The 27,534-nt window shown below is 41.2% G+C and overlaps 1 protein-coding gene across 1 annotated transcript in view; it reads left to right on the forward strand.

Moving 5' to 3' along the window:
* Positions 1-26,098, forward strand: part of LOC125426342 (cytosolic phospholipase A2 delta-like) — a 43,336-nt gene extending 17,238 nt beyond the window's left edge. Inside the window, exons 7-21 of the mRNA XM_048484600.1 lie at positions 485-548; positions 1,633-1,769; positions 3,636-3,695; positions 4,466-4,579; positions 5,193-5,230; positions 6,543-6,678; positions 8,472-8,608; positions 9,458-9,680; positions 10,331-10,448; positions 12,917-13,054; positions 14,143-14,250; positions 17,725-17,916; positions 20,721-20,887; positions 21,611-21,797; positions 25,902-26,098. Coding sequence (XP_048340557.1) covers positions 485-548; positions 1,633-1,769; positions 3,636-3,695; positions 4,466-4,579; positions 5,193-5,230; positions 6,543-6,678; positions 8,472-8,608; positions 9,458-9,680; positions 10,331-10,448; positions 12,917-13,054; positions 14,143-14,250; positions 17,725-17,916; positions 20,721-20,887; positions 21,611-21,797; positions 25,902-26,098 — 2,016 coding nt within the window. The remainder of the gene's footprint in view (positions 1-484; positions 549-1,632; positions 1,770-3,635; positions 3,696-4,465; positions 4,580-5,192; positions 5,231-6,542; positions 6,679-8,471; positions 8,609-9,457; positions 9,681-10,330; positions 10,449-12,916; positions 13,055-14,142; positions 14,251-17,724; positions 17,917-20,720; positions 20,888-21,610; positions 21,798-25,901) is intronic.
* Positions 26,099-27,534: the final 1,436 nt, after the last annotated feature.

Below are 27,534 nucleotides of genomic sequence, written 5' to 3' on the forward strand. Positions count from 1 at the left end.
AATGTTGTGGGCAGATTCTCTGAGTGTCCAAGAGAGTTCAAAGTCCTCCAAGCACATTTTCTCCTTGTGGCAGCGAGTATGACCGATCTACAGCAACATGTTCATTATTGCCTTCAATTGCAGGCATTAAATTTTTTTTTCATGTTGCACATGTGCAGCTGCACAGGTGCAGCCAATTGTATTGTGGAACAATCAGCATGGCTGCGGGGGTTCGTTTTGGTATGCCTGTGCAGCTACGCATGTGCTGCAGGACATTAAAAAAAGAGAAGTTTCTCTGTGCAAAGGTGCGAAAGCAATCTGGATTGTTTTTATGGCCTCCAATCGCTGCCTGAATGGCACACAGGTGAATGGGAAAAAGGAAATGGGTTCCTTTATAACAACTGCAACCTGTTGTACATTTGCTGTGTGGAATCTGCCAAAGACAGATTCTTACTTCTTATAACTTGAGTCTTCACAGTTTGGTTTCTGGCTCATTTCTCAACAGTCTCGTCCAGTTTCCTGTTTAAATGTTCATGTGTTCAAGGAGAAGAGCATGAAGAAATTGAAAGGTAAGGTCATGTACATATCATTCTCTCAACAGAGCACCATTCACTTTTCTGAGAATCAAGGAACTGGATATAGATAAAATGCTTTCTCCTCCTTTTTGGAGGTGGGAATTTTACCCAATAGTTACTGGTTCTATTTTATTTGGTAGAAGAGGCATCTTCATTTTAAACTATATGCATTTGAAAGCAGTGTCAGCCACAATGGAAGCTCTGATGAATTATTAGTTGTGAAGTCAGTGTGGAGTGAAAGGACTTGGATGTCACACAGTAGATGGGGGAATTTCTCCTATCATACGCACACTATTCTCTTTAATCTGATCATGTCAGGCATATAAGCAAAGACATATAAGCAAAGGTGTGTGGAAGAAAGCAACTTTCCTATTTTTAAAGATAACAGAGAAGCACAGAAAGAACAGAAGAGGCTCACTATTCATTCATAGGTACATTGAGATTGTTAGCAGTGGAATTGTTGGTCCCTCTTCTTTAGCATAATAACCAACAGATTATTTAATATTAAACTGCAGTTTTGAATAGCAACTAGAAGTTCTCTTGCTCCCAATTAAAAAGCTCCCAAGCCCTGACAGGCAAGCCCATGAGAAGACAGGGGGATCTGCTTCTGGACAGTGCTCTGCCACTTACCTCTATTGGTGTCACTGACAGTTCAGACTAAGATGGATGTCAAATCTTAATTCTGGACTTTAATAATAGAGGAGCTTTGCCTGAGTACATTCCCCGTTCCCATCCATTAAGCCAATGCAATGCCTTCATTGTGCAATGCCTTTACTGCAACTGCAACTTCAACCACTGCCATCTGGATACCAATAGTCATTGCCCTGGAAAATATCTCTTGGAGGGCACACTCTGGTATAATTGGTGGACGCCCCACAGCCTGCCCTTTAGTAAAGTTCTGTCCCCCGCTAATTCCTCAATCTAAACAGGGGCATAGTCTTCCAGTTTGGGTAACACAAGTGATTATGACGTGCTAGGTTTGTTTTGACACTCATTCAGATGGCAAATGTAAAGACTGGCTTCTGCATAATAGTGGAGAGCTTTGGTAATGTGACCTTCTTTGGGAATTCCTTTGTAGAAGAAAATGACCTTGAACTAAGAGTGAACGGATCATATGAAGATACATGGAAAGTGGCTTTGGAATCTGGATTGGCAGAATCATTTCCCTTCCATTACACAACATACTGGGAACCAGAATTAAATGCTCATCTGCAGGTAACATTACTGGGAAATTTTTCACAATGCAAAAAGTATGAAAACAAAAATGTACAAATGTGTAATTTCTTGTATGCATGGTGGTGCAAGTCATTGTCGCAGCTGTTTGCTTCCTCTCTTCCCATTTCCTAACAGCCAGCTTAAAAAAAAGAAAAAAAGAGTTTAGAAAAAGAGCTTAGCTCCTAATTTGTTCCAGTGCGCAAGCACTGATCAGTAGGGTACAGATGCAACAATTGTACTAAAATAAATGAAAATTGTTTATTAAGTTGTGAGAAAGACTAAAGTGTTTGGGGCTTTTCTGTTTATAGAAAAGATAAACTGGGAGGCCTGATAGAAGTGTATAAAATTATGTATGTGGTGAATAAAATGAACAGCAGAACTTTTTGCTGTTGCTCTCTCACAATAGTAGAATTTAGAAGCACCCAAGCCCTGTCCTGTGTGACTCAGGCTAGCTTGATCTCATCAGATCTCAGAAGCTAAGCAGGGTCAGTCCTTCCTAGTAAAAAATGGGAGACTTCCAAGGAATACCAGGGTTGCTATGTGTGGGAAGGCAATGGCAAACCACCTACTCGATTGCCATAAGTCACCTGTGACTTGATGACACTTTACACACACAGCAGAGGCGGAGTGAAGGGACACTGCATCTAAGGTGTACGTGCATCCTGTGCCCTTACTGCAGCAACACCTGCCCCCGCCCCACCCTGGAACGCCCTTGGAACGCCCTTGGAACGCCCCGGAATGCCCCCTCCACGGCCCGGCCATGCTTCCGCTGTGACTCCGCCAGGGGTGTCGTGCCCCCCGGTCCCATTGGCGCTACGCCACTGACACACAGAAGCACACAATATGGGATCTATGCTACTCAAAATCCTGCTTTAAAATACCTGGTTCCTTTTTTTTAATTAATATTTTCGGGGATCGGGCGGTATAAAAGCCGAATTAATAAAATAAATAAATAAATAAATAAATAATAAATTCATACAAACATACATAATACCCTTACCCCACAATCCCTTACATTTACTACATTCACATTACATAAAACCATCACCCTACCCTTGGTGCGTTTGACTTCCACTTGGAATCAGTTCATCTTCTGTTATCATTTATCTGATATATAGTTCTACGTTAGTCCAATACTTTCATCAACATTGCAGGCATAACAAAAATGATTTATAATCTTCATTTTTCCTTAAGAAATTAATCACTGGTTCCCAAATTAATACAAATTCATCAATTGTACTCGTACTTAACACTTTAGATAGTTTATCATAGGAGGCAAATTCCAAAAGTTGGTTCATCCAATCTTCTATTGTTGATACTGTAGAACTCTTCCATTTTTTTTGCAAATTGGATCCTCCCAGCAACTGACATATATAAAAATAGTGTTTCAGTCTTTTTCCCCATTTTTTCCCTATAATATTTAAGAGAAACAACTCTGGTTTGAAAGATATTTCTATACGCAAGATCTTTATAATTAAACAATAAATACTATTTATACTAGTTCCTTATAGCCAGACTACTTTCTCTTTCCTTGTCCAAGCAATTTGATATGAGAGAGGAAGGCTAATACGGTTAGCTCTATTGTAGAGCTTGCAAATGCTTATTACATTACTTTCATCCCAAATTTTTATCTCTCTCAGGATCCTGGTAACATCAAATGTGAACCTGTTTTAATAATATATAAGGAAACTGCTTTTCGTTGATGACACTGTATATGTAAAAACGCCAGGTTTTAATTGTGGCAGCTATCTTAAGTCAGGATTGGAATCCCAAAACTGCAATACCAACACATTTTCTTGGGTTGTTATATGTTTAAAACCTCTGTACTTATGTTTTATGACTATATCACTTTCCCATACTGTCCAGTTCACCAGACAACAGCAAGGTCTGTACCAGTTGAGATTCAAGGAAGCAGGCATTCCAAAGGTGAGGTGCCACCACTAGCAGCCCAATCTAAAGGGAGAGACTGTAGAGTGGTGGCTGGAGAAAACACCATCTTGCTGCCTCCAAAGAAGCAATTGATTGTGTGGGAGTTGGGGGTGGGGGGAGAAAACCTTTAATCTCTCAGGAAAGCCCATTGTACAGATAGACTTACAGCATACTCTTGGGTGGTGTAAGTCTGTGTTGCTGGAAGCTGAAAGAACACTGAGAGCAAACTAACTATGCCTCCAGGAATGCTCCCCACTATGCCATCATGGGCAGTTACGGCAGAGACTCATTCCTGCAGGGGTCAGCTTCCAAGTTCGATTGCTGTGCATCTGAGTGGCAGCCCAATGTCAGCATCTGTGCCACATTGCACAATACAGTGGGGACAGATGTTGGTGTAGGGCTCCTGCCGCTTCTGGTATGGCATCCCCCTGGATTCCCTGTTTTAGATAGCCTGTTCCTCATCACTTGTTTTATGTCTACAAGCAAGGTCTCAGCAAGGAGGCTTGGGGGATCTCATCAGGCACTGACCTTTCTGTTCTTCAGGCTCCAGGACAAAATGTTTATCTTTATCCAGTCTTCCAAATTTAGGGGTTACATTTTTAAAAGCTGTCTTTATTAGTCTGCTTCGAACCTGATGACCTCTTTATGCTGATGATCACTTTAGGCTGCTCAGTAATATTTTTATGTTTTTAAAAATGTTTTATTATATTCTTTTACTTTGTTGAGGGGTATATTTTCTAAATAAATGAAATATAATCACTTTACAGCATTGTTCAAGTAATGAGGAGCAAGACAAAGAAAATTCTTCTGCATCCTTGATTATGCCTCTTAAATTACTTTCTTCAGGAAAGGACGTGAAAGTAATTCTTCCTGTGTCAGCGGTAAGCACTGCAGTCACAACTCCTTAGTAGTGTTTAATTGACCCAATTATTTATACTAGGATGCATCTCAAAAGAGCAGCTTTAGTGATATAAACAAGTAATCTCAGAAAGCTTTTGTTTCAGCACCATTGCTGAAATACGGTCAGTGGTGTACCTTTACAATTCAATTCAATAACCTTTATTAGGTATAGTTTAAAATAAAATAAATATGTTAAAAGGGGAGGAAAACAGAATAAAACCTAATCAGGTTAACTAAGTTTTGTTCAGGGCCAAAGCAAGAAACTTTGCCACATCCTCAGTCCATTTAGAACAACAATTGCTGAGGAGTGTCTGAGTCTTAACCCTGTCGAAAAGAGCAGGTTTTGAGTTTATATACGGCTCAATAAATTCTTTACATAAGTCAGTGTGAGGGGGACAATACAATAGAACATGTTCTGTCGTGATTGAGGAACATGGACAGGTTTGCCCCAAGTGCCATGCCTTGCTCAGGGTTAGGGTTAGGGCCATTCCCCCAGCTGAACTGCCCTGCCCCCTCCCACTGTGCCCAAGGTAGTTGAACCCTATAGTTTGTGAGTTTCCTATGAACTGATTTGTTTCAATTCTTCATTGTTAGGATTCTGATCTGGAACTGAAGTTACACACAAAGGCCTGGTAAAGTATTGCTTTTCTGGCAAAAATAAGTTGTGAATTTATATGTAAGGCAAGCCATCATTGTTTTTCTGAAGTATCATAATTGCAATTAATGAGGAAACATACTTAACATTTAGGGTTCAGACTCTAGTCTGGCTGCCATTGTTCTTTTTGAGATTTGGAGAAGACACAGCCTAGGCATCACTATTGCATGGCATTCCAGTACTCAGGGAGGTGGCTGCAGAGGTCTCTATATTGATTTTCGTGACCTTATCCAGTGGATCTTATTCAGTGGTTTGGGTGGAGAATAGAAATTCATCCTATTGCTGAAAGGATTTTATATATAAAGGGAACAACCACCATGAAGCCAGTTAATTTGACTTTAGATAGGTACAGTTTCCTTTTTCTAGAACCAGAGACAACAGACGCTCTCCCAATTCAGATATCACTGATGTTTAGAATGGTATACCTTATTTCTATGTAATTCAGTACCATCCTATATTCTAATAGGGAGCTATTGCCTCCTCTGAAGATGTCATGTATTCTAATAGTGAAATATTGCCCTAGAATCAGAGAATCATAGAGGGTCGCCCAGTCCAACTCCCTGCCATGCAGGAATACACAATCAAAGCACTCCTGTTAGTTAGCCATACAGCCTCTATTTTAAAACCTCTAAAGAAGGAGACTCTACTGCCCTCCAAGGCAGTGCATTCCACTGTTGAACAGCCCTTACTGTCAGAAAGTTCTTCCTAATGTTTAGGTGGCAGGGAAAGAGGAGGATATGAAGGAAAAGTTGAAGGTATGAGGTAAAGGGGAAATAGTTTGCAGAGGGAATGCAGGAGAAATTGAAGTACTTCCCGCAGTCCTTGCAGGTTCTCCCCAGTATAGACATGCCCAGCTCAGCTGGTACTGCACAACTGGGCCATACTTTTCATGTGAAGAGGCTGCCAGGAGTTGGGAAGGTGAAGAGAAGGGAGAAGATAAAGGTAGATTGGTGGATGGAAAAGAGATTGAAACAATTTTCAAGAAAGTGAAAAAATACACAGAGGTTGAGGTAAAAATGAGATTCCCCTTCATGCGAAAACTAACCAACTCCTTGCTGGAGTTCCTAATTTGCAGATGTTCCTCTGACGGTAAGAAAGTGAAGCTTCAAAGCCAAAATCTTTGGAAAATGCTTAAATCCTGGGGGACTTGTAAAAGATACCGGGCGCTCTGTATGCATAGGGACTCTGATATTTTGTTGTATATAGCTAGTGGCTTTCGTAGTTCTTGCTTAGCCACTGCAAGGATGTACTCAAAGTATCCTATTTTATTTATTATGCCCATATTGTAGCTCAGAACACCTTGATGTGCGGTTGGGATTTGACTTATGTAAAGAGGAAAACTCTTTTCTGCACAAACGGAAAGAAGTGGTGGCTGCTGCTCTGAAAAACATCCTCCATCTGAAAGACACTCTGCAGGACCATGAGGTATGAGGGGCAGTATTTGGGATCTGGAGCAGGCAGGAAAATGATGCATGTGTCCAAGTGAAAACAATGGTATATATATGATCCATGTCAGGGGTGAGGGGTTAAAAAAATATTTTGAATATTATCCATAATGTTTGTGGGTCTGACCTGGATGGCACAAGCTAGTTGGATCTTGTTAGCACAACAGGCCCAGCCTTGAATGGGAGACCACCAAGGAATTCTATGGTCATGAAAACTCTCTATCCTGATGTACCAGGATTTTTTTGCATTTTGGTTGATTTTAAAGCGTACCTAGATTTTGACAACCAGCAAAGCTTCTTCATGGAGGGGGAAAGAGTCTCAGAACTGAAATACCACATAAACATGGAATGGTTGTGTTGCAGCCAGCCAGCCAAGAGGGGAGTTGCTCCACACCCCTTTCTGTTGGTTCTTTTTTTTAAAAAAATGTTTTGGTCCTAAAGAGTTTCAGTTTATTGCCTGATGTTTCACATATTTTTATGCCTTTAATTTTTGCTTCAATTTTTCTATCTCTTGTCCCCCCTCCCCACAACATTTTTAATAGCCATGTTACCCTGATCTTTTTCTGGAAGACTATTCTGAGTTGCTCTTTTCTTTATGCATAATATTTCTGTTTGTTTCTTTGTCTTGGCCACTCCCACCCACCCCTAGCTCACATTTCTATGATTGCACTGCCCCCATTGGCAGACCACTTCCTCTCTTGTACCCTTACCATGAGGATGAATGATTTTGTTTTTTATTTTTTTTAAGGTACTAATATATTGGTCTATTGATAGGTTATGCATGTTCTCTGAACTTCCAGCTTTCATTAAAGAAAGTCTCTATCTCCTTCCCTTGGAGAAATGTGCCTTTCCCCCTATATCTCCATGAGAAAAGATGCTAGAGACTTACTTTGAAAAACAAATGAAAGCTGTGAATTCAGAGGATCTCTTTGCCATATCATTACAATGGTACATTGGTAGCTATTTTAGCACCTTTAAAATGCAGCCATAAAGTCAACATATGCTCTAATCATGCACAAAAATATAAAAAGGTCTCTCTCTTTGTAGGAGGGTGCTGTGACAAAATTTTGATTTTTTAAAAGCATGATCAAAAATCTTGATTTTTTAAAAAGGAATTTGCAAAGAAAATAAAGCTGAGTTCCACAACGCTCATGACCAAATGCAGAAGGGACCTTAGCAAATGTGCAGAAAGGAATGCATGCCTATATCAAGATCCAATGCCTTGTCGAGTCAAGGCCACTGAGACTGTTATTTCCACTCCACAGGGGAGGCTTTTAGGGGAGGCTGGGCCACTGGAGTCCACGCCTCCCTGTTATTTGCCCCATGTACCATCCTGCTTATTTGGCCCAGAAAAATCTCCGGTGATCCCTTCCTGGGGAATCGCCCATACACCTCTAATTGGCAGGTGATGGTAGGTCATTTATTTACTTACTGGATTTTATTGTGTTTTATTGATTTTATTGGGGTTATTTGATTTGTTCTTTCCTTTTAGTTGCAATTTATTGTTTTCCTGTTTGGCTTGCTTTTAATCAGCTTCTGGAGCCCTTCCGGAGGTAAGAAGCCGGTCTACCAAATTGAATATATAAATAAATGAAATAAAACTTCTACAATAAAAATTCCAGAAGTAGAGTTGAGGCAATGCAGAAAAGTCAACTTCAGAATTAATGGATTGGTTACCTTAGCTGAGATGATATCCTTGATAAAGTTTATCACTGATAAATGATAAAGTTTATACATACACCTTACACTCACACACACATATATTTCAAACAGGTTCCAGTAGTGGCAGTCATGGCAACTGGAAGTGGATGCAGATCAATGGTGTCTTTTTGTGGGCAGCTCTCAGGATTGCAGAAGCTTAATATTCTGGATTGTATAACATATATCAGCAGCACTTCTGGCTCAGCTTGGTGAGAGAATGGAAGAGGGAAAGGAAAATCTCAGCTTCTATAGAGGAGACTAAGAAAAACTATTCACAATAAGTCCATGTGAACCCTCATCTATGAAATACATTTATCAAGCATGCTATATAATAATCCAGCGGTCCCTAACTTGGTGTCCATGGGAACCACAGCATGCACCAATATCTTTCCTGATGCCCTCCAAGTGGTTGTAGAAAGTGGGTGGGAGTAGGTGGGGCTTTAGCCAAGAAAAGCTTCTGAATTGCCATTGAAAATATAATTGGCTATGCAAATTTTTAAAAATGGTGCTTCGGTAATAGCTGCTACCACAGCACAACATTTTTCACTATGCACATGTTGATAAGCTGTGGCATCCATTTTGTTGCTTTCATTTTGTAGCTGCCCACCATACTGTGTTAGAATTCCAAATGCACCTGAAAGCTGAGAAAGATTAAGAACTCCTGTACTATGCTATGAAATATATTGTGTGTTCAGAGTCTACATATCCTGAGAAAGTATTCAGAAGCACTGTATGAAAATTTCCCATTCAAATCCATTTAAAATAATTTATGATATATCATAATGTTACAAATTGATATGTTAATGTCCCATGTTATATTCCCTTCAGAGGCAATTCAAACCCAACACAGAAGTAAGGTAAGATCCACAAGTCTCACTTCACATCTAACAGCACAAGAATGAAAAGCAAAGGAGTGACTCATCCATGCTTTGTAAACCAGCTCTTGGCAAAACTAATATGGATGAATGGTTTGTGTATGTTAGTGAAAGAAATTGAGTGACAAGAGACAGAGTATATTGCTTCTAATATTATTTGTTTTATTATGCTATTTTATTTAGGGTTGTGTCAAATTTATATAAAGACTCTAATTGGTCCCAGAAAGATCTGGCAAGGCCAATCCATGAGGCCAAGAAGCACCTAACCAAAAACAAGATTAGCACTTTTTCTCTGGATCATCTAATTCATTATCAAACGGAGCTGAAACATAGGGATGAACAGGGCATCTCTACTTCTTTCAATGATCTGTGGGCAGTTGCTCTTGAGACTATCTTGCATGATAAGGTACGTAATTCAGTGAACATTTTTGGTAGGCAGTACAATAATGGAGATGAATAAGGATGGCTTCACGTGGACACATCAAGACTGCTTTGGCTGGTGTGTTAAATGGAAAAATGCTAATAAAAGCATCCTCTACACCATTCTAGTCCAGTCATTATCTATAGCAGTGTTTCCCAAATGGCACCGGGACACGAAAGCAAAATGCTGGGTCATCTAATGCCCTGGGCTGGGACATTACTTGGTGGAACAGGCTCCCAGGTGAGATCAGGGCCCTGTGGGACTTACAGAGTTTCTGCAGGGCCTGCAAAATGGACCTGTTCGCCAGGCATTTGACCAGCCGGGGTAATATCGATTTCTTGCCATATAATAAACATCTGGCTTCCTGTCAGTACAAGTAAGGGGGATGGGTGGGAGCTGAAGCCTTCTGTGAGTTATATATGGTTATTCTTAATCGGTTATTGGTTGGTGTTACTTGTTTTACTTGTTTTTATGGCAAATGTTGGACACCACTCTGAGCCCTTTGGGGGAGGGCAGTATATAAATTTGATGAAATAAATAAATACATAAATAAATAAATTAGTATATCTGGTTTAGATCCAAGTTTTTGCTTTCTAGGTTTTCCCCTGGATTACTGATTTGTTGTTTCTCTTTAGGTTGATGATTTTAAACTGTCTGATCAGCAGCAGGCTGTGAATGAAGGGCAGAATCCCCTACCTCTTTATTTAGCCCTTAATGTGAAAGAAAACCAAATTTCTGCCTTTGATTTTAAAGGTAATTCTTATAAATACGTTGAACAATTTCATGTAGTAGCAAACTGAGGACAATATTGCCTTTTACATCCATGAGCTGAGTAAAATGAGATTATAGTTTCCCTGAAAGTTTGTTTCTGAGGGTCAGAGGGACCCTCAGCATAGGGAGAAAAGTAGGGATCCACTGTAATAAGATGGAATTGGTGAAAATTGAGGAAAATGACAATGTGTTGTCAAAACCTGATTTTTTAGAAGGAAATGATCCATTGTTACCACAATCAATTTCATTATTAAACATGGATTATAAACTTTTTACTTAAATAACAGCAAAAATATTTTTAAACGTATAGAAAAACTAATACATGAAGACCAAACAGGATTTGTCCCAAAAAATGTATATGAAAGATAATGTTCACTTTGTATTAAAAGCAATAGAATTCGTGAAAAAAAGAAGGCAGTGCTCATCACTTTAGATAAAGAGAAAGCATTTGACAATATAGGTTGGACTTTTTTGTTGAAAACATTTGAAAACTGTTTGGATCTGTATCTGCAACACCCATTGTACAAACAAATACAATGGCCTCTAGAAAACTGCTTGTGGGTTAATGGCTCCCACTGAGAGGGCCAACCCCTTCTGCCTTTCCTTCCTGCTTGGCCCCACAATTTACCACCCCACTACATGATAAATTTTAGAAAACCTTAAGCCTAATGATTTGAATGTAGGAAAAAGAGTTTACTTACAGAGATTCCTCCCCACATACAGACAGACGGAGGCTTCCCCTAATCCTTGTTTACAAATAACAGGGCTTTTTTTTCCCGAGGAGTCACTCTCCTTACAGAACACAGGAGACTGTATCCTAACTTTGCAAATGGCCCCTTCTGGCTCAGCTGTGGCTTGATAGAGTTTGTCTCATTTTCCCAGGCAGGAAGTTATTCAAATTTCAGCACAGGCATCTAGTCCTGGTAGGGAGAAGCACACTGTGGGGGGAGGACGGAAGTATGGCTTTCTCCTGCACTTTCCCCCTTTTCAAGGCTTGCTGTCACCAGGGGAGAAGCACACTGTGGAAGGAAGGATTAAGACAGCAACATTCCCTACAATGGCAGCCTTTGCAAGGGCTGCTGGAAAGTGTAGTTCTTGCCCTTCCAGGATGAGCTAGAATCTCCCTTCAGTATTCAGATTTGGCTGAGGCTTGATTGATTCAGGATGGGATCTTGTTGTTAGGGAGAGCATATCTAGAGGTTGGGGAAATGCAAGGAAGCAACCATTTGTTGCAGAGCCATTTCTTCTGAAAAGGTGTAGTGAAATGTAGCATCAGATACCAAGGAGGTTTTCAGTGTCTATTGTGTCAAAGTAGTTCAGTGAGGTGTGGTAATAAGGATCATGTCCATAGTTAATGAGGCTTCCAGCTACACTGGAGTAACTCATTCATTGATTTAATCTTGCTAAACAGACCTTTTGCCTAAGGCCTGCTTCTAAGTGGACACACTGCTACACACACAAGGAAATAGGCAGAGGTGGCTTCTTGCCTAATTTATTCCTGGAAATAATGAGTATTTGGCCTTCTAGAATAATATATTCTGAAAATATTCTGAAATAATATATTTTGGGGTGTCAAGGGCAAGGCTAACAGATGTGACTAGAAATGCATTATAGTAATCATGTATCAATGTTCATTTTGTGTTAATATATTTGATTGATGGAATTTGTTTGTGATTTTAGTTGATTATTAGAATTTGTTTGTGATTTTATTGAACACTATATAAATATGTTAGTTATCTAGTACTTAGAATTGTAGGTTAGTTATGCCTTATTTTTTATTGTCTTGTGTTTCTTTTTATATTTTGTCATTCCTGAAAAATTGAAAAAATATGGCAAAAAAGACCATATGACACTAGCCACTGTGTAATTTGGAAGTAACAGAAACTCCAATTAGCTGAATTTCATTGAGCCTGCATGATTCCGTAGCCATAATCTTGGGCTGATATTCAAAGGAGCCATGGTGTGAGTAAAGGAAGTCTGTGTGCATAGCTGGGGTGGGGGTTCATTTTTAGATTTCACTGCTGTAGCTGTCACAAGTAAAAGTGCCATTCATTTTCTCAGTCCTACATTTTCTCTGGCCCAAATTGTGGTTGTTTGTTTGGATTAAAACCATGTATGCCACTGCAAGTTTCTTTGAAGAAGGGTGGAATAGATATGAATATGATAAACTACAAATGAGAAAGAATGGCTTGGATCCAATGGCTGTTTTTCACCACCCGAAAAGTACTTACTGACTCCCTGCTTCCAATGTAAATAACTACAGCAGTGTTCAGCACAGTGTTTCAAGGGTTGCTGTTGGCTGCAGTAGAAGGGGAAGGCAGGAAAGGCTTGCTCCACAAGCTTGGCTCCACTTAGGGCTAGGATATTTTCCTATGGTCCTTAATATAGGATTATAAATATTATGTTGCCATACAAGTTCTCATAATTATAATAGCAAACTATGTTCACAGAATGGTGTGAATTTTCTCCTTATGAAACTGGTTTTCTGAAATATGGTGCATTCATTCACTCAGAAGATTTTGGAAGTGAATTCTTCATGGGAAAACTAATGAAGAAAAACCCAGAGTCTCGGATCTGTTTTTTAGAAGGTAAGGTCCTACATATACAAGTCACCTTGAGTCTTCCGGAAAAAGGCAGGGTATAAATGCAATGAATCAATGAATCAATGAATCAGTGAATCAATCAATCAATCAATCAATGCTGCTGTACCGAACATTTTCTCAAAAGCTGACAGGATAATTCTGTGCAGTTTCTCTGATCTAAGCTCAGTGAAATTAATATGCTTGGAATAGGAAAACTCTGAACAGGATTGTAAGAGTCCAACTATACATGACATGTGACACAAGTCTAGTTAGGGGATCCCCAACCCAACTCAGATCACATGTTTGTTGGGGAACTAACTTGAAAAATACCCATTTTTTTCAGTGCAGTTCAGAGCACTGCTCAGTGGGGCTGTGTTGGTCCTTTCTCAGGCTCCATGTGTCCTCAATACGTGATTAAATGACTGAGGAAACATAAAATAGCATACAGGCCTCCCACAATAGTTTCTGTTAGGGAAACTGATAGAAGAATGAAGGCAGAAGCTCCTCCCTGCACTCTAGGAGAACTCTAAGTCCCAATGAGCAATGAGTAGTCCCCCAATGTACACGTGGCTGTAAGTTGAGTCGTGGGTGCCCTGCCCTGACTTGTTTCTTACATGTCATGTACAGTCAGCCCTAAACTGTGGACTATAATACAAAATTCAAGATAATCCATTAGATTTATTTGTTAGTGATGGAGATTTTAAGGAAATTAAGATTATGCCAAGAGATTCCAAACTACCAATATGAAATAGTACCCATATTATATTTCTTAACATATGCATATCAATTGGACATTCTTATCAATGTTTTGAGGGTCATATGGGTCACCAGCAGTCAGATCTGACTTGACAGCACTTTCCACACCTATTAATGTTTTAGCTGTTGCTTGGTAAATATAAGAAATATGATTAATTAATTTGTATGAATAAATGGATGCGCAGGTAAGACAACTACAACTATTATTGGCAGAACAAACACTATTATTTTAAGTAGACACTGCAGATTCTGGTGTGTTCCATGCCATTTACTGTCTGGGTAGAACAGTATAGTACAAATAAGACCTAATATCTCCTTAAACATGTTTGATTTTGCAGCATTATGGAGCAATACTCTTGCTGTGAATTTGCTTGATGACTGGAATAAACTGAGCAGCACCGATGCATATTGGCAGAAACTTATTCGAAGCAAAATAAGAAATATTGGTAGGAATTCTTTTTGTTTGGTTAAACACCAAGTGATCAGTACAGGAATAACACATATTGCCCTATCCAGATTGTGTGTGTGTGTTGGGGGGAGCAACTCACTTTTGGAGCTGATCTAGCCTTGAGCCATTTATGGCGCAAGTACACCTCACCCAAAGCACAAGAGTTGGAAGAATGCACTGGCTTAAGAGGGACAGGTAGCCAAGGGGGCTAGGAACTGGAAGGTGGTGGCTCCGTTGCGCATCCCCAAGAGGCCAGAGCGGCAGCTGCCATTTTCCGAAGCTCCACTGAATTGCAGGTGGATGATAATTCTCCAGTATGGCGGGCTGAAGTCATAGGTGGAGATTAGTAGAGTCTATCATCATCATCAGCTTCTATTAGCTATTCGACCTGGGTACGCCACCACTGGAGGAGTCAAGACATGCCACTGGAAATGCTACAGGGGATTCTCCAGTGGCTAGAGTTTTTTCTCTTTTTGCCACCTGCCTGTGCTGCCTGAATGGCTTTTGGAGGTGAGGCAGTGCCGCAGTGGAGCCATCCCTGGCTGCGTGGAGCTATGGATTGAGCTAACACTCTTGTAAATAACTCTTGTAGAAGAAACGAAGCTTTATTTTTTAACTTTTTGTTTACAAACTTTATATCAGGGCCACCAAGGCATCAACAATTAAAAGCAAATCTTTATAAAACACATCTTTAAAATAATTTTAAAAAGAACAACACATATATAAAGACAGAGACTGCCTCCCAGATACAATGACAAAATGGTGCTTTGCAGTCACAACTCCAAGAGGCAATCTGAAGGATACTATGGTTGATCACACTGAAAGCTGCTGAGATTTCCAGGAGAATCAACAGAGTTGCACTCTCTCATCCATCTCCTGTTACAAGTAATTCTCCACGGTGACCAAGGCTGTTTCTGTCTCATGTCCAGGCCTGAAGCCAGACTTGAAAGGATTCAGACTGTTAACTTTACCCAGGAAACCCAAGAGATTGTTTGTGTTCATGTGGGCACACTTTCATGACATTCCATCTATTTGCATCAGTGTTTTATTTATTTACTAGCGTGGCCCGGCAACGCGTTGCTGTGGCTTATTGTGGTGAAATGAAAAAGGAACAGTAGCAGCAAATCAATTGCAGAGGCCAGCAGTACATGCTCATGCAAACACGCAGCCTGATACTGTGCGATTATCGAAGATCCGATGATGTGTGCCCACGACATTCCTTGTAAGGGGGGGGGGATGGAGAAGGCACCCCTCCTTGCACACATCTAGAAGCTGGCTGGTCATGATCACTTTACCTGGGAGGTAAGTTTGGTTGGTGGCAATTGGTGTCGCTTCTGAGGAAACCCTCTGAGTGGCGCGACGCAGCCATTCAAAGTATGTCATGGTGTCTGTACTGAGCTTACTCCTGAGTAATGCATGCCTGGTTTTCTTAACTGTAACTGCAGTATTCAGGGAATCCCTAGGGTTGCCTGGCCCCTCTCCTCCCGTCCTCCTTGCATGCTCACTCCCTCACTCCTCTTTCCCTCCCTCACTTCTCTTCCCTTGCATGCCACCCCTCCCCCTCCCTCCCTTCCCTTTCCCTCCGCTAGGGTGGGTGGATCATATTAAGATGCTGGGCCCCCTGCCTCCCCTCCCTTGCATGCCACCCCTCACTGTCTCCCCTCCCTCACTTCTCTTCCCTTGCATGCCTCCCCCACCATCCCTTTCCTCTCCCTCCCTCTCTTCCCTTTGCATGCCACCCAGCAGTGGTGGGATCCAAAATTTTAGTAACAGGATTCCCATGGTGATGAGGATTCAAAGCTGTGGCGTAGTGCCAATGGGGCTGGGCGCGGGCACGACGGCGGCGATGGCTGGATATTCCAGGGGCGGCATGCATTCCTGGGCAGGGCTGTGACAAGGACAATGTGTCAGCCAAGCTGCGCCGGGTCCTTGGGTGGGAAACAAATGCATACGAGAGCATGAGCTGCCACGCACACCGGTGCACCTCCCTGCTAGACTGCTCTGCCCCAAGTTCTGCGCGCTACTTCTGAGAGGAGGGGCATAACTAAGGCAAAAAATCACGTGGCAAAATCACCAATTAGTAACCCCCTCTCGGCACACACAAATAATTAGTAACCTACTCTCGGGAACCTGTGAGAACCTGCTGGATCCCATCTCTGACGCCACCCCTCCCTCTCAGTGGCAGTGGAGGTTAAGAGCTTCTGTGGTATCCTAATCTGGGGGGGAACTGTGGTTTGATTCCCTCCTCAGTTCTCCAAGGCCTTCTGAGCTGTGGGAGGCTTATCTGGGGAATTCAGATTAGCCTGTACACTCCCACACATGCCAGCTGGGTGACCTTTGGGCTAGTCTCAGCTTCTGCGGGAGCTCTCTTCCTGAGCCCCACCTACCTCACAGGGTGTTTGTTGTGAGGGGGGAAGGGCAAGGAGATTGTAAGCCCCTTTGAGTCTCCTGCAGGAGAGAAAGGTGGATATAAATCCAAACTCTGCTTCCTCTTCCTCTTCCTCTTCCTCTTCCTCTTCCTCTTCCTCTTCCTCTTCCTCTTCCTCTTCCTCTTCCTCTTCCTCTTCCTCTTCCTCCTCCTCCTCTTCTTCTTCTTCTTCTTCTTCTTCTTCTTCTTCTTCTTCTTCTTCTTCTTCTTCTTCTTCTTCTTCTTCTTCTTCTTCTTCTTCTTCTTCTTCTTCTTCTTCTTCTTCTTCTCCCCCCTTCCTTCCCTCTCCCTCATGTGTATGTGTGTGTATGTGTTTCACTTCCACTCGAGTGACTGCCTATGTACTGTTTTCACTGCTCATATCTGGCCGTCTGAGTGAACATTCTAAGCAGCACGAACATTCTAGTGACAGTTATACACAGGCAGCTGCATGTCCTTCACCAGGGAGCGCCAGGAAAAAGGTGTTTTACCTGGTCCAGGTATGAAATTTCAGGTATGTGAACATCTAAAAACACTCTTGCCTGACTGACTATAGTGGCTGGGAATTTTCAGAGGAATTGGCCCAGCAGTTACTGAGGTACACTGTCATCAACACATACACGGTTAGCTTTTTATATATATAGATTTTTTTAAAAAACATCTACCCCACTTTTCTCCCACCAAGTAGGGCCCAAGGCAGCTTACAATAAAAAGTCACACCCACTGTATATAATAGTACAATAAAAATAACCAGGGAACTCTGAGGTATAATAGACAGAACAGGTCACAGTCCTTTTGCTCAGTCAGAGCTGCTGTGGAGTTTGGAGCCAAGCAACCACTTGCACAGGCCTGGCTGCAACATTCTTCCCCTCCCTGGAGACAGCAAAAGAATCTCTTAGTAACTTGGGTGCATCGAAGGGTGGGGGCTAAGCATCTAATCTTCAACCATAACTGAAGCAGGCTCTCTGTTCTTTGGAAAAGTGGGTTCTAATTTATTTTCTTAGATTCCTAGAAGACTAATATGGTATAATGTAGCAATAAGGAGTGCCATTTTTCTTTTCACAGAGAGAGGTCATGTTCCGCCTCAGAAGTCCACCTACTTGGAGACGTCTTGGATCTGCCCTGAAGGGATGCTGTCTGAGGTTATAAGAGATGTTTTAACTGATCGTCCTTTGCATTATCATGCCCATAATTTTCTCAAGGGTTTACATCTGCACAAAGATTACTGCGAAGATAGCCAATTCTCTGTATGGAAAGGTAACTGCAGCTTTTTTTGTTTTTCCAGCAAATACTGTCTCATTGGCTAGATCTGAGTCCTTTAGAACTCTTTAGAGTATTGCTGGACTTAGACGTTAGAGTGTTGCTGGACTTTAAAATGTTGCTGGACTCTTTAGAGTGTTGCTGGACTCAGTTCTAAGCATTTTACTGTATACTAATTTAGCTATCCTCTGAACCTCTCTCACCAGCTGTTCATGAAATTTTCTTTTCTTTTCCATTCTTATGATTCTGGGCTGAACTAAATATGATGGCAAACCTGTGGCCACCACAAGTTCACTGCAGTGATTTTAAAATGTTGTCAGGCTCCAATGTGGTGCTGGTCCACAGTGTGGAGCTCTTCCCTCACATGCTTTTTGAAGTGCCAAAACAGCCATAGGGGCACACCCCTTACTGCTGTTTAAGCGCCTGAAAAGGTGCAGGGTAGGGGGAAAGAAGTTCCACAGCACAAGCCCATGCTGGATCAGGGTCTTATAGCATTTTAAAATTCACTGTAGAATGGCAACAGTGAACTTGGGACAGCCACAAATTGAACATCACATTTAGTTTGACTTTCTGTTACTAAAAACATGGTGGTTTAATTCAGAGATATGCTTCTAAAGCATAACACTGGATACATATCTTTTCCTGAAGAGTGAACTCAGTTTCTGCTTGGGAGATGCAACAGTTAAATCAGGCCTTTGTCTCAGTATGCTCTACAATACGAAGCTGTTTCTGATCCAAACAACACATTGGTGTCTTCCACATTGATTATATGTCCTTAAGTCAATGCTTTGGGGAAATCCCCCTCCCACCCCCATCCCCCACCCCCAGTTTTCCCACAGTATTATGGTGCATTCTTGCAGCTCTGAGAAATTCCCTGGCTTTTCTCTCTGTTATAAATTTGCTTTGCTCCAAAGTTTTTGGAAAACTCAGTCAAGTCTGGATGGCTGCTTTGTAGATGGGAAAATTTGGATTTTCCAGCCCCCATGCCCACCCTTTGTCCTGATCTGTCCCTGTGGCACAATTTTTTAATTTTTTTTAATAAAACTGCATTAGAATACTGTTGTAGCAACGTACTATTATACCAGTATGTGTAGGAATTTCTGTGAATTCTCAACTTTTATTTATTTATTTTTTAAAAAGTTACATTTCTATCTCTTTCCCTTGAGGACATATAAGGAAAAAGGCATATTTTCACACGTGAAGGATCAGGAATTTACTTTTTAAACAATGAAAGCTGGGAATTCAGAGTACACCTATTTGTACAACAGGACATCTGTGATTGGTCTCCAGTCCTTGTATTGGTGGGCATATTGTTACCAGTCAGCAAGAATGAGCAGTGCTAGATCCACAGTGTGGTGAAAGAGTTTTATTTATTAAGAGTTTAAGGGCATACATACATAGAGAGAAAAATGCTCCAAGCACACCAGACCATCCGGAAAACACACAAAAACCTTTAAAAAGGATCATGATTTTGTCTGCACCAATGTAAACATACTTAAAAATTTACTACTTGCTATCTCATTAAGGTTAATTATTCTTACTAATAAGGTTCACACCTTTCTTTATTTTATCTATTTACTTATTCTTTTACTCTTCAAAACCACAAACCATAATTGGAGTTTATTCAACCTTGGCAAATACATGAAATAACATGCAATTCATATTTGCCAATATAATACCCAGATATTTCACTTTTTTTCAATTTTAAAGTCTGTTTAACTAATCAACTCTATTTGATCCCATAATGCTTCTAAAACCCTTGTTTCGTGTTTATTAATTTTAAATCCTGCTAATACACCAAGCTCTTTCAGTTTTGACATTAAAAATCCAGCTCCCTTTAAGGGTTTTTCTAAAACCTCTACCAAATAATCAGCAAATGCTCTTAATTTATGACTCTTACTGAATTTTTACGCTCCCAATCCTCTCATTAAATCTTATGCATTTTGAAAGGGTCCTTTTCTTTGTATCTAAAGGGCAAAAGTAGAAATCCTGCATGCCTTGTTTCTGTTCAAACTCCCTCCTCTTTTTTTCTGGCATTTGATATGTCAATAGACCAGTCCCTTGCTCCAGTGTTAGACCTGGAGCAGTTTTTAGAAAACCAAAACAAAACAAATTGTGTTGACCTCTATAAATTGTCAGTAATTACATCTTTACGTGATAGTGGCATGGGTGGGCACAACTGCCAATTGTCTGGCCTGGAACGGACCACTTTCCTCCTTTGTCCACCTTTTGCCCTTTCTGCTTATTCTATTTGGATGGAGGGGCCAGTAGTTGTACAGTGTGGGACTGGGGGGAGAAAAAAAGCTACCTGGGAGCTCAATCCCAGTGAATGCGCAACACCAGGAGGAAGACGCTTGTCTGGGAGGGAATTGAGGGGACACTGAAAGGAACCTGTGAGGACAGAGGGAGGAGGGCCAGCAATTTTAACATGGGGTAGGGGCAACCTGGAGTATGGCACATGCAATACCTGGGCAGGCAGCCACAGCCTCTAACCTGGCTAATGACACCTCTTCTCTGCCTGCTGCCTGGGGAAGCTGCCCCCCTTATGGTGGCTCTTTTGGCCTGGCAATCCAGTGTGGCACAAGTGATTTTGATCACTGTAATGTGACATATGAGGTCATTCTCTCTCACTTTCATTCAAAGTTCTTATGGAATAAAGGTCTTCCTCTCTTTGTATATATGGCTGTTTGCTATTTCTTGCCTTCTCTTAGAAATTCTTGAATCAACCTTGAAGGAAAAAAATCAGTTGGAGAAATCAGACTGCTACATAGTGTAGGAGTAACAAACTAATTGTATTTCAGACTGTCAACTAGACCAGTTCCCTAATAGACTTACTCCATCAGAAGATGAGATATCATTGGTTGACGCTGCATATTTCATCAATACCAGTTGTCCCCCACTCTTGAGGGAGGAGAGAAAAGTGGATGTCATTTTATCATTTGATTATTCCCTGGATACCCCTTTCCAGGTCAGTTTTAATCTCATTCAGCAACATGCCTCTCCTTACAAAACTTTCATTTTTCAAAAAAAAATTGTTGAGGAGTTGCCAACTCCTAAATATGAATAATCTTTTTAAAGACTTCATTTTTAATCTTTGGTGCAGCAGTGCTAAAGAACATTGCAGTAAAATTGAGTGAAAAAAGATATAACATTTTAAAGTTTTGAGCATGAAGGGCTCTGTGCTCGTGGATCTATTAGGGTTTAGAGAATGTAGGGATTCCTCTCAAAATTTCACTCAGTAGGTGAAGGTTAAGTAGGGTCTTGGTTGTAGCACTTGTTATATCCAATTCTGGCACTTCAGATTGCCATCCATGCCTTTATATCAGATTAGATTACTTGTAACCCTCAAAAGGAATCAGTGGTTATATCTAAAAAATGAATTTCAGGAAGAAGAAATTCCTCTCTCCATAACAATGCTAGCTTCCAGCCTTATTGATCCAGGCATGATTCCCGACTGCTTTCAGCCCCTCTGTTATGGCTCTAACAATGACAGCTGGAAGCTAATGTGTTGCAGAAAAGCTCTCAGCTGCAGCAGGATCCAGGAACGTTCCGTATTCGCCTCCCCCATTTGGTTAAATCATACTATATTGTGGTTACATCATTTAGCATTTAATATTCACCCACAATGAATAGCATACCTTCAGCCTGAATAATAATTTCTGAAACACTTCTCTTCCTTTTTATGCTATAGTCTGTAGAGCAAATGGAAAAATACTGCGAGGAGCAGGGAATTCCTTTCCCCAGGATTTCACTGAGTGAGGAAGACAAGAAGAATCCAAGAGAATGTTACCTGTTTGTTGATGATGAGAATAAAAAAGCTCCCATAGTGCTTCATTTCCCACTTGTGCTTGATAGTTTTCAGAACTTCAAAGAACCTGGTAAATAACACTTTCAGATTCATACCATTTTGACATCATAGTTATAGATAGAGATGAGCAAGTCATTTAGCATCATGTACCACTCTGAATCTAATTGTTTGATGCACAACCTGTACTCTGAACAAGAAGCTACTGTTTGGACAGAATATGGAGAAACAGAATAGTTTCCAATTAGCAAAGTGTCAGACGATGTATTTTACAACAATTCTGCATGGTTCCTGGTCCTAAAGCGGGTTTGCCCCATGACATTTCCCTCATCCCAGGATATTCAAAAACCACCAAATTGATGGTTCTTTTTAAAAATCCTGGGGTGAAACTGGTACAGCGTGAACACCAGTTGGGAGCAGAAATGGTTTATTTTTCCTGTCCAGCTGCCTGATCTCCTTGCCTGATGTTCATTCAAGCTGTCACTCAAAAAAAGAGCCAATTAGAATGCAGGGGACTGGGCATGCTCAGATATGCTTGCAGCTGCCACTCAAAAACAACAGCTAATCAGAATGTGGGACACCGGGCATGCTCAGATATGCTTGCAATGTAAATACAGAAGTCCCAGGTTCATGCGAAACAAGCTGGAGTATTTCCTTCTGGTCTTCACTGGATTTCTTCAAAAAGCAGGCAGCCATGCAAATGGTCACCCCGGGATAAAGTAGACCCAGGTTAAAAAAACCCATTAGTACACATGTATAATTTTTAGGGTTGGAGATTCGGACAGTCTAAATCCGAATTTTTACCAAATCTACACTGATTCGGACGGATTCGGACGAGGAGGGGCCGAATCTGAGCTGTCCGAATCCTAACAGATCCGAATCCATGGGATTCGGATCACCAGCCGAATTGCGTTTTTATTTTTGGGGTTTTTTCACATTTTGGCCTGCAGGGGGAGCATTTTTAAACATATCAGCACCAAGATTTCAGGGTATCATCAGGAGACTGTCCTGATGATACCCTCAATTTAATTGCAGTTTGGTTTAAGAGGGGCCAAGCTTATGTGGACCCAAAGGGGTGTCCCCTATCTCCCCATTCCTTTTCCAATGGGAACTAAGGAGATGAGGGGCTACCCTTTCTTGAGGTCATCCATAACTTTGGCCCCCCTGAACCAAACTCGCTACCAAACTTGGAGGGTATCATCAGTGACAGTCTCCTGATGATATACCGAAATACTGGTACCGGGATCTACATCTTAGCAAATGCACCCCCTGCAGGCCACCCCCCAGAAATTTGCACAAGATTCTTTGTTTTGCAGTGACTTAGCTGCATTGCTGTCAATAGGAATTTTCTGATGAGGGCTGTGGGAGTGCACATTTTTCATGAGTAAACCCACAAAACTTTCAGGGGTATCTTCAGGAGAGTCTCTGGATGACACTGCATCCAGGTTTTGGGGAACTTTTACTTCAGGGGGCAGTGGGAGATGGACCCTACCCTTTTTTGAGTCCCATAGAATTAAGCCCCTTCTGAAGCAAAATTCCCCAAAACCTGGATGGTGTCATCTAGAGACTCTCCTGAAGATACCCTGAAAGTTTTGTGACCACTACTAACTTCAGAAATGTGCACCTCACAGTGCCCCTCTTACCGAAATTCCCCATTGACTGTTAAATACAGCCTAAGTCGCACTGCAGAACAAAGAATCTTGGGCAAATTTCTGGGGAATACCTACGAGGGGACGCATTTTGAGATGTATCGGCACCAAATTATCAGGGTATCATCAGGTGACTGTCCCGATGTTGCCCACCAAATTTGGTGGAGTTCGGTGTAGGCATGAAAACTCAAAAGGGGGGCAACTATCCCCGATTGTTTCGAGTGCTAGCTGATAGGGGATGGGGTTGGGCTACACATTTTGAGAGTCCATGGCACTTTGGCTCCCCTGAACCAAACTGCACCAAACTTTAGAGAGGTATCATCAGGACAGTCTCCTGATGAGCCACTCTGAAAGTTTAGTGTCACTAGCTTTAAAAATGCTTTGGTTTGGCGTGTTTCACCGCTCACTCACTCCAGCAGAGCTTCATGTGCAAGGAGCGGTGAAAACATGAAAACCGGAATTTTTAAAGCTGAGTGGCACTAAATTTCAGAATATGGCATCAGGAGACTGGTCCTGATGACACCCCCTGAGAGATTTGGTGAGGTTTGGTTCAGGGGGGCAAAGTTATGGACCCTCAAAGGGGGGCCTCTAATCCCCCATTGTTTCCAATGAGGAGCTAAAGGAGATATGGTGGCTACCATTTTGAGGGTCCATAATCTTTGCCCCCCCAGTCCAAGAGCTGCACCAAGCTTGGGGGGTGTCATCAGTTGACAGTCTCCTTGATGATACCCCTGATATTCTTTGGTGCCTGATATGTCTAAAATCTTGCGCCCCTACATAATCACCCCAAAAATTCTTGCCGTTCAAGATTCTTTTTTTTTTCTCTGCAGTGACTTGCTGCATTGCTGCTTCAATGTGGAATTTCTGGTGGAGGGACTGTGGGGTGCACATTTATCAAGGGGTACAGCTCACAAAATGTTCAGGGGTTATCTTCAGGGAGAGTCTTTGGATGACACCATCCAGTGTTTAGGAACTTTGCTTATGGGGGCAGTGGGAGATGGACCCTACCCATAACATTGAACCCCTTGAAGCAATGGTCACCAAACCTGGATGGTGTCATGAAGAGACTCTCCTGAAGACACCCTGAAAGTTTTGTGGGTTTATCATGAGAAATGTGCACTCCACAGCCCTCCCACAGAAATTTCCCATTGGCTGCAATGGAAACCAGCCAGCCACTACAGAGCACAGAATCTGGGGAAACTTTTGGGTGACTATGAGGGGTGCAGTTTTAGAGCTACTGTCACCAGAATTTCAGGGTATCATACAAGTACTGTCCCTATGATACTCCCCAAGTTTGGTGAAGTTTGGTTCAGGGGGTCCAAAGTTATGGACCTTCAAAAGTGTAGCCCCCATTTCCTGTTAGCTTCCATTGGAAACAATGGGGGATGGGGCACCCCTTTTGATGGTCAATAACTTTGCCCCCCCTGAACCAAACTGCACCAAACTTGGGGAGAATAATCAGGACAGTCTCCAGATGATATCCTGAAAGTTTAGTGCTGCTAGCTTTAAAATTGCACCCCATGCAGGCCAAAACGTGTAAAAACACCAAAAATTCAAAAAAATAATAAAACGGACCCGAATTTTTCGGATTTACCCGAATTTTCGGGCATATCCGAATCGGCTATGATTCGGATTCAGGCATACAAATCATTTTATGCCCCAAAATACCCAAATCCGAATTTTACCGAATTTTTTTAGTATTGACCAACCCTAATAATTTTGCCATGTGGAAACAACTGCTCAGACAGTCTGGGAGCCAATATACTTGCTGTATTCTTGGAGAGATGTGGACCTTGTAGTGATTCCTGGGCATGTATTTATTTAAAATTGCTTCTATCCTGCCTTCCTCCTGCCAAATGAGACCAAATGTCTCAGTTCTTCAAAGCTCTCTCAGCTCCAAGAGAGAGTCATATCCAACAGCCAGTACAGTATGGTAGAACTGCAAAAGGAACATCACACCTATGGTAGTTTTCAGTCCTTTCACGAGACAGAGATAATGCCTGAGGCTCAGGGGAGACTGAGCAGCTACCAGTAATTTTCCTTAGTCATATTGGAAACACTTTCTTCCTTGGTGGCAGCATTCTGTACCTTTGGTAGTTTCCAAACCATCTTTAAAGTAGCTCCATGTAGAATACATTACAGTAATTTAATCTTGTTATTACTAATATTGTAATATTGGCACCAGGTCTGTGGTTTCCAGGAATTATTGAAACCTTCCTAAACTGGAGAATGGCACTCCCAGCTACCATTGCTACCTGTTTCTCAAGCATCAGATTAGTATCCAAGAGCAATTCCATGCCTTCTGAGATTTTGAAGAGGCAGAATAGAATACCCCCCCTCACAATAAATAATCAAGCCCAACTACATGCCTTGCTTTTTTTGATTCAAAACTGGTCATGACTCATGAACTGTTACAATTTGCGATAACAGAAAAATTCTGCCTGGTAATTAATGTCTGAAGGATGCATGAATAACTCCATGTATATTCCTAGAGTTCTAGCTTCTAAAATGACCATCTGTCTTTCCAGGAGTGAAACGTAGCAAAGCAGAGATGGAAGAAGGTACAGTCCCTCTTGCTGGCTGTCAGTCTCCATATCACTTGATGAATTTTACCTATACTAAGAAGGATTTTGACAAACTCCTGAAACTGACTGAGTACAATGTCCAGAATAACAGAGACTGGATTCTTCAGGCTTTCTGCATAGCCATAGAACAGAAAAAATGAGACAGCTTGCAAAGCCAGTGCCCAGCTACTTGACTGTTCACAGCACTTTGTTAATTCCCTCTGTGTTGGTATATCAGCAAGATACTACCTTCATCAGTGATAGTGGCAGTGGGGAATGCCAGACCTAAGCAAAAACCAAACAAACAACCCCTTAAAGAACAGAAAGCTGCAACCCAAAACATGGTATTTAGAGATCAAATTGTACTAAATTCATGGAGTCTCACTTCTAAATAACTATGCTTACCATTTGTACTATGAGATTTTTTCTTATTATTTGTTCTTTGACTGAATGAATCTTTTAACCTGAAGAAACTGAAAATGCAGCATCTTTTGGAAGCACTTAAAAACAAAGAGCAAGAACAAAAATAAACAAAAATCCTCAACTCATACTGTCAAATTTTAAAGTCAAGTATGTCATATGAACTTTGTATCACTACATTGTATGATAAATTCAGTAGATTTCTTGTGATCAGTACAAAGCATGCATATTATATAACACATGAAAGGCAAACCCATCTCAGCTAATTCACCTCATGTATATTCTTCATTTTTCCACAATGGGGATCACAATCAGCTTACATAATTCTCCTCTCCATTTTGTTCTCACAGCTACACTGTTGGGCAGGTTAGGCTGAGAGTTTGTGACTAACTCAGCAAGTGTACATGGACCAGTTTACATGGACATGAAATTTGTCACTTCATTGATGGTGCAAGGTTTATCTGCTTATTGTTCTTTCAAAAATTCCTAATTAGATAAAGGTACATGCAGGATTGCATAATTCAAGTTGATTGAGGGAAGTTATTATTGAAATTCCTTTGTTTATCTAGTTGTTTCTGGTGAAGCTATTATGCATAAGTAAGGATGCTATTAGAGACTGCTTTCGTTTTGATGCTGGCAAGGAATTGTACTTTAAAAATGTATTTGGCCTTTCTGAAGCCATTCTAAGTACTGACCTATATAGCTTATTGGGGGTTACTGTGCCACTGTATAAGCTTAGTGCTTACAGCTGATGTTTTGTAAAGAGAAATGGCCTTCACTATTTGTTGACTGATAAGACCTTGATGACTACAGACACTCCTAATTAGCCATGATTTCTAACTGGTGAAGTCACTGCTTAGGTTTTGGGAATGGGAGAGATAAAACTGTATTCATCTGTAGCCCAACTAATTTAGGATCCTGATTGGCGTTAGGTTAATTACCTGACACGAGAGCCATTTCCCTACAACTCTACCTAAGTTACCATCAAGGATTCATTCTCATGCTAATCTTGATCCTGTTTTGTATCTTTTGACTTTCGTTTATAGTCTATACTGATACTTAACTTAACTTTGTTAAGGTTGCTCATGGACTTTACTTGCTTTTCATAATTAAGGCTATTCTGAGATACTATGCAGATTACAAGGACCAGACTTTTATTGGTATATTTATTTTTACT

Source organism: Sphaerodactylus townsendi, linkage group LG02 (genome assembly GCF_021028975.2).
Source record: "Sphaerodactylus townsendi isolate TG3544 linkage group LG02, MPM_Stown_v2.3, whole genome shotgun sequence".
Taxonomy (NCBI): domain Eukaryota; kingdom Metazoa; phylum Chordata; class Lepidosauria; order Squamata; family Sphaerodactylidae; genus Sphaerodactylus; species Sphaerodactylus townsendi.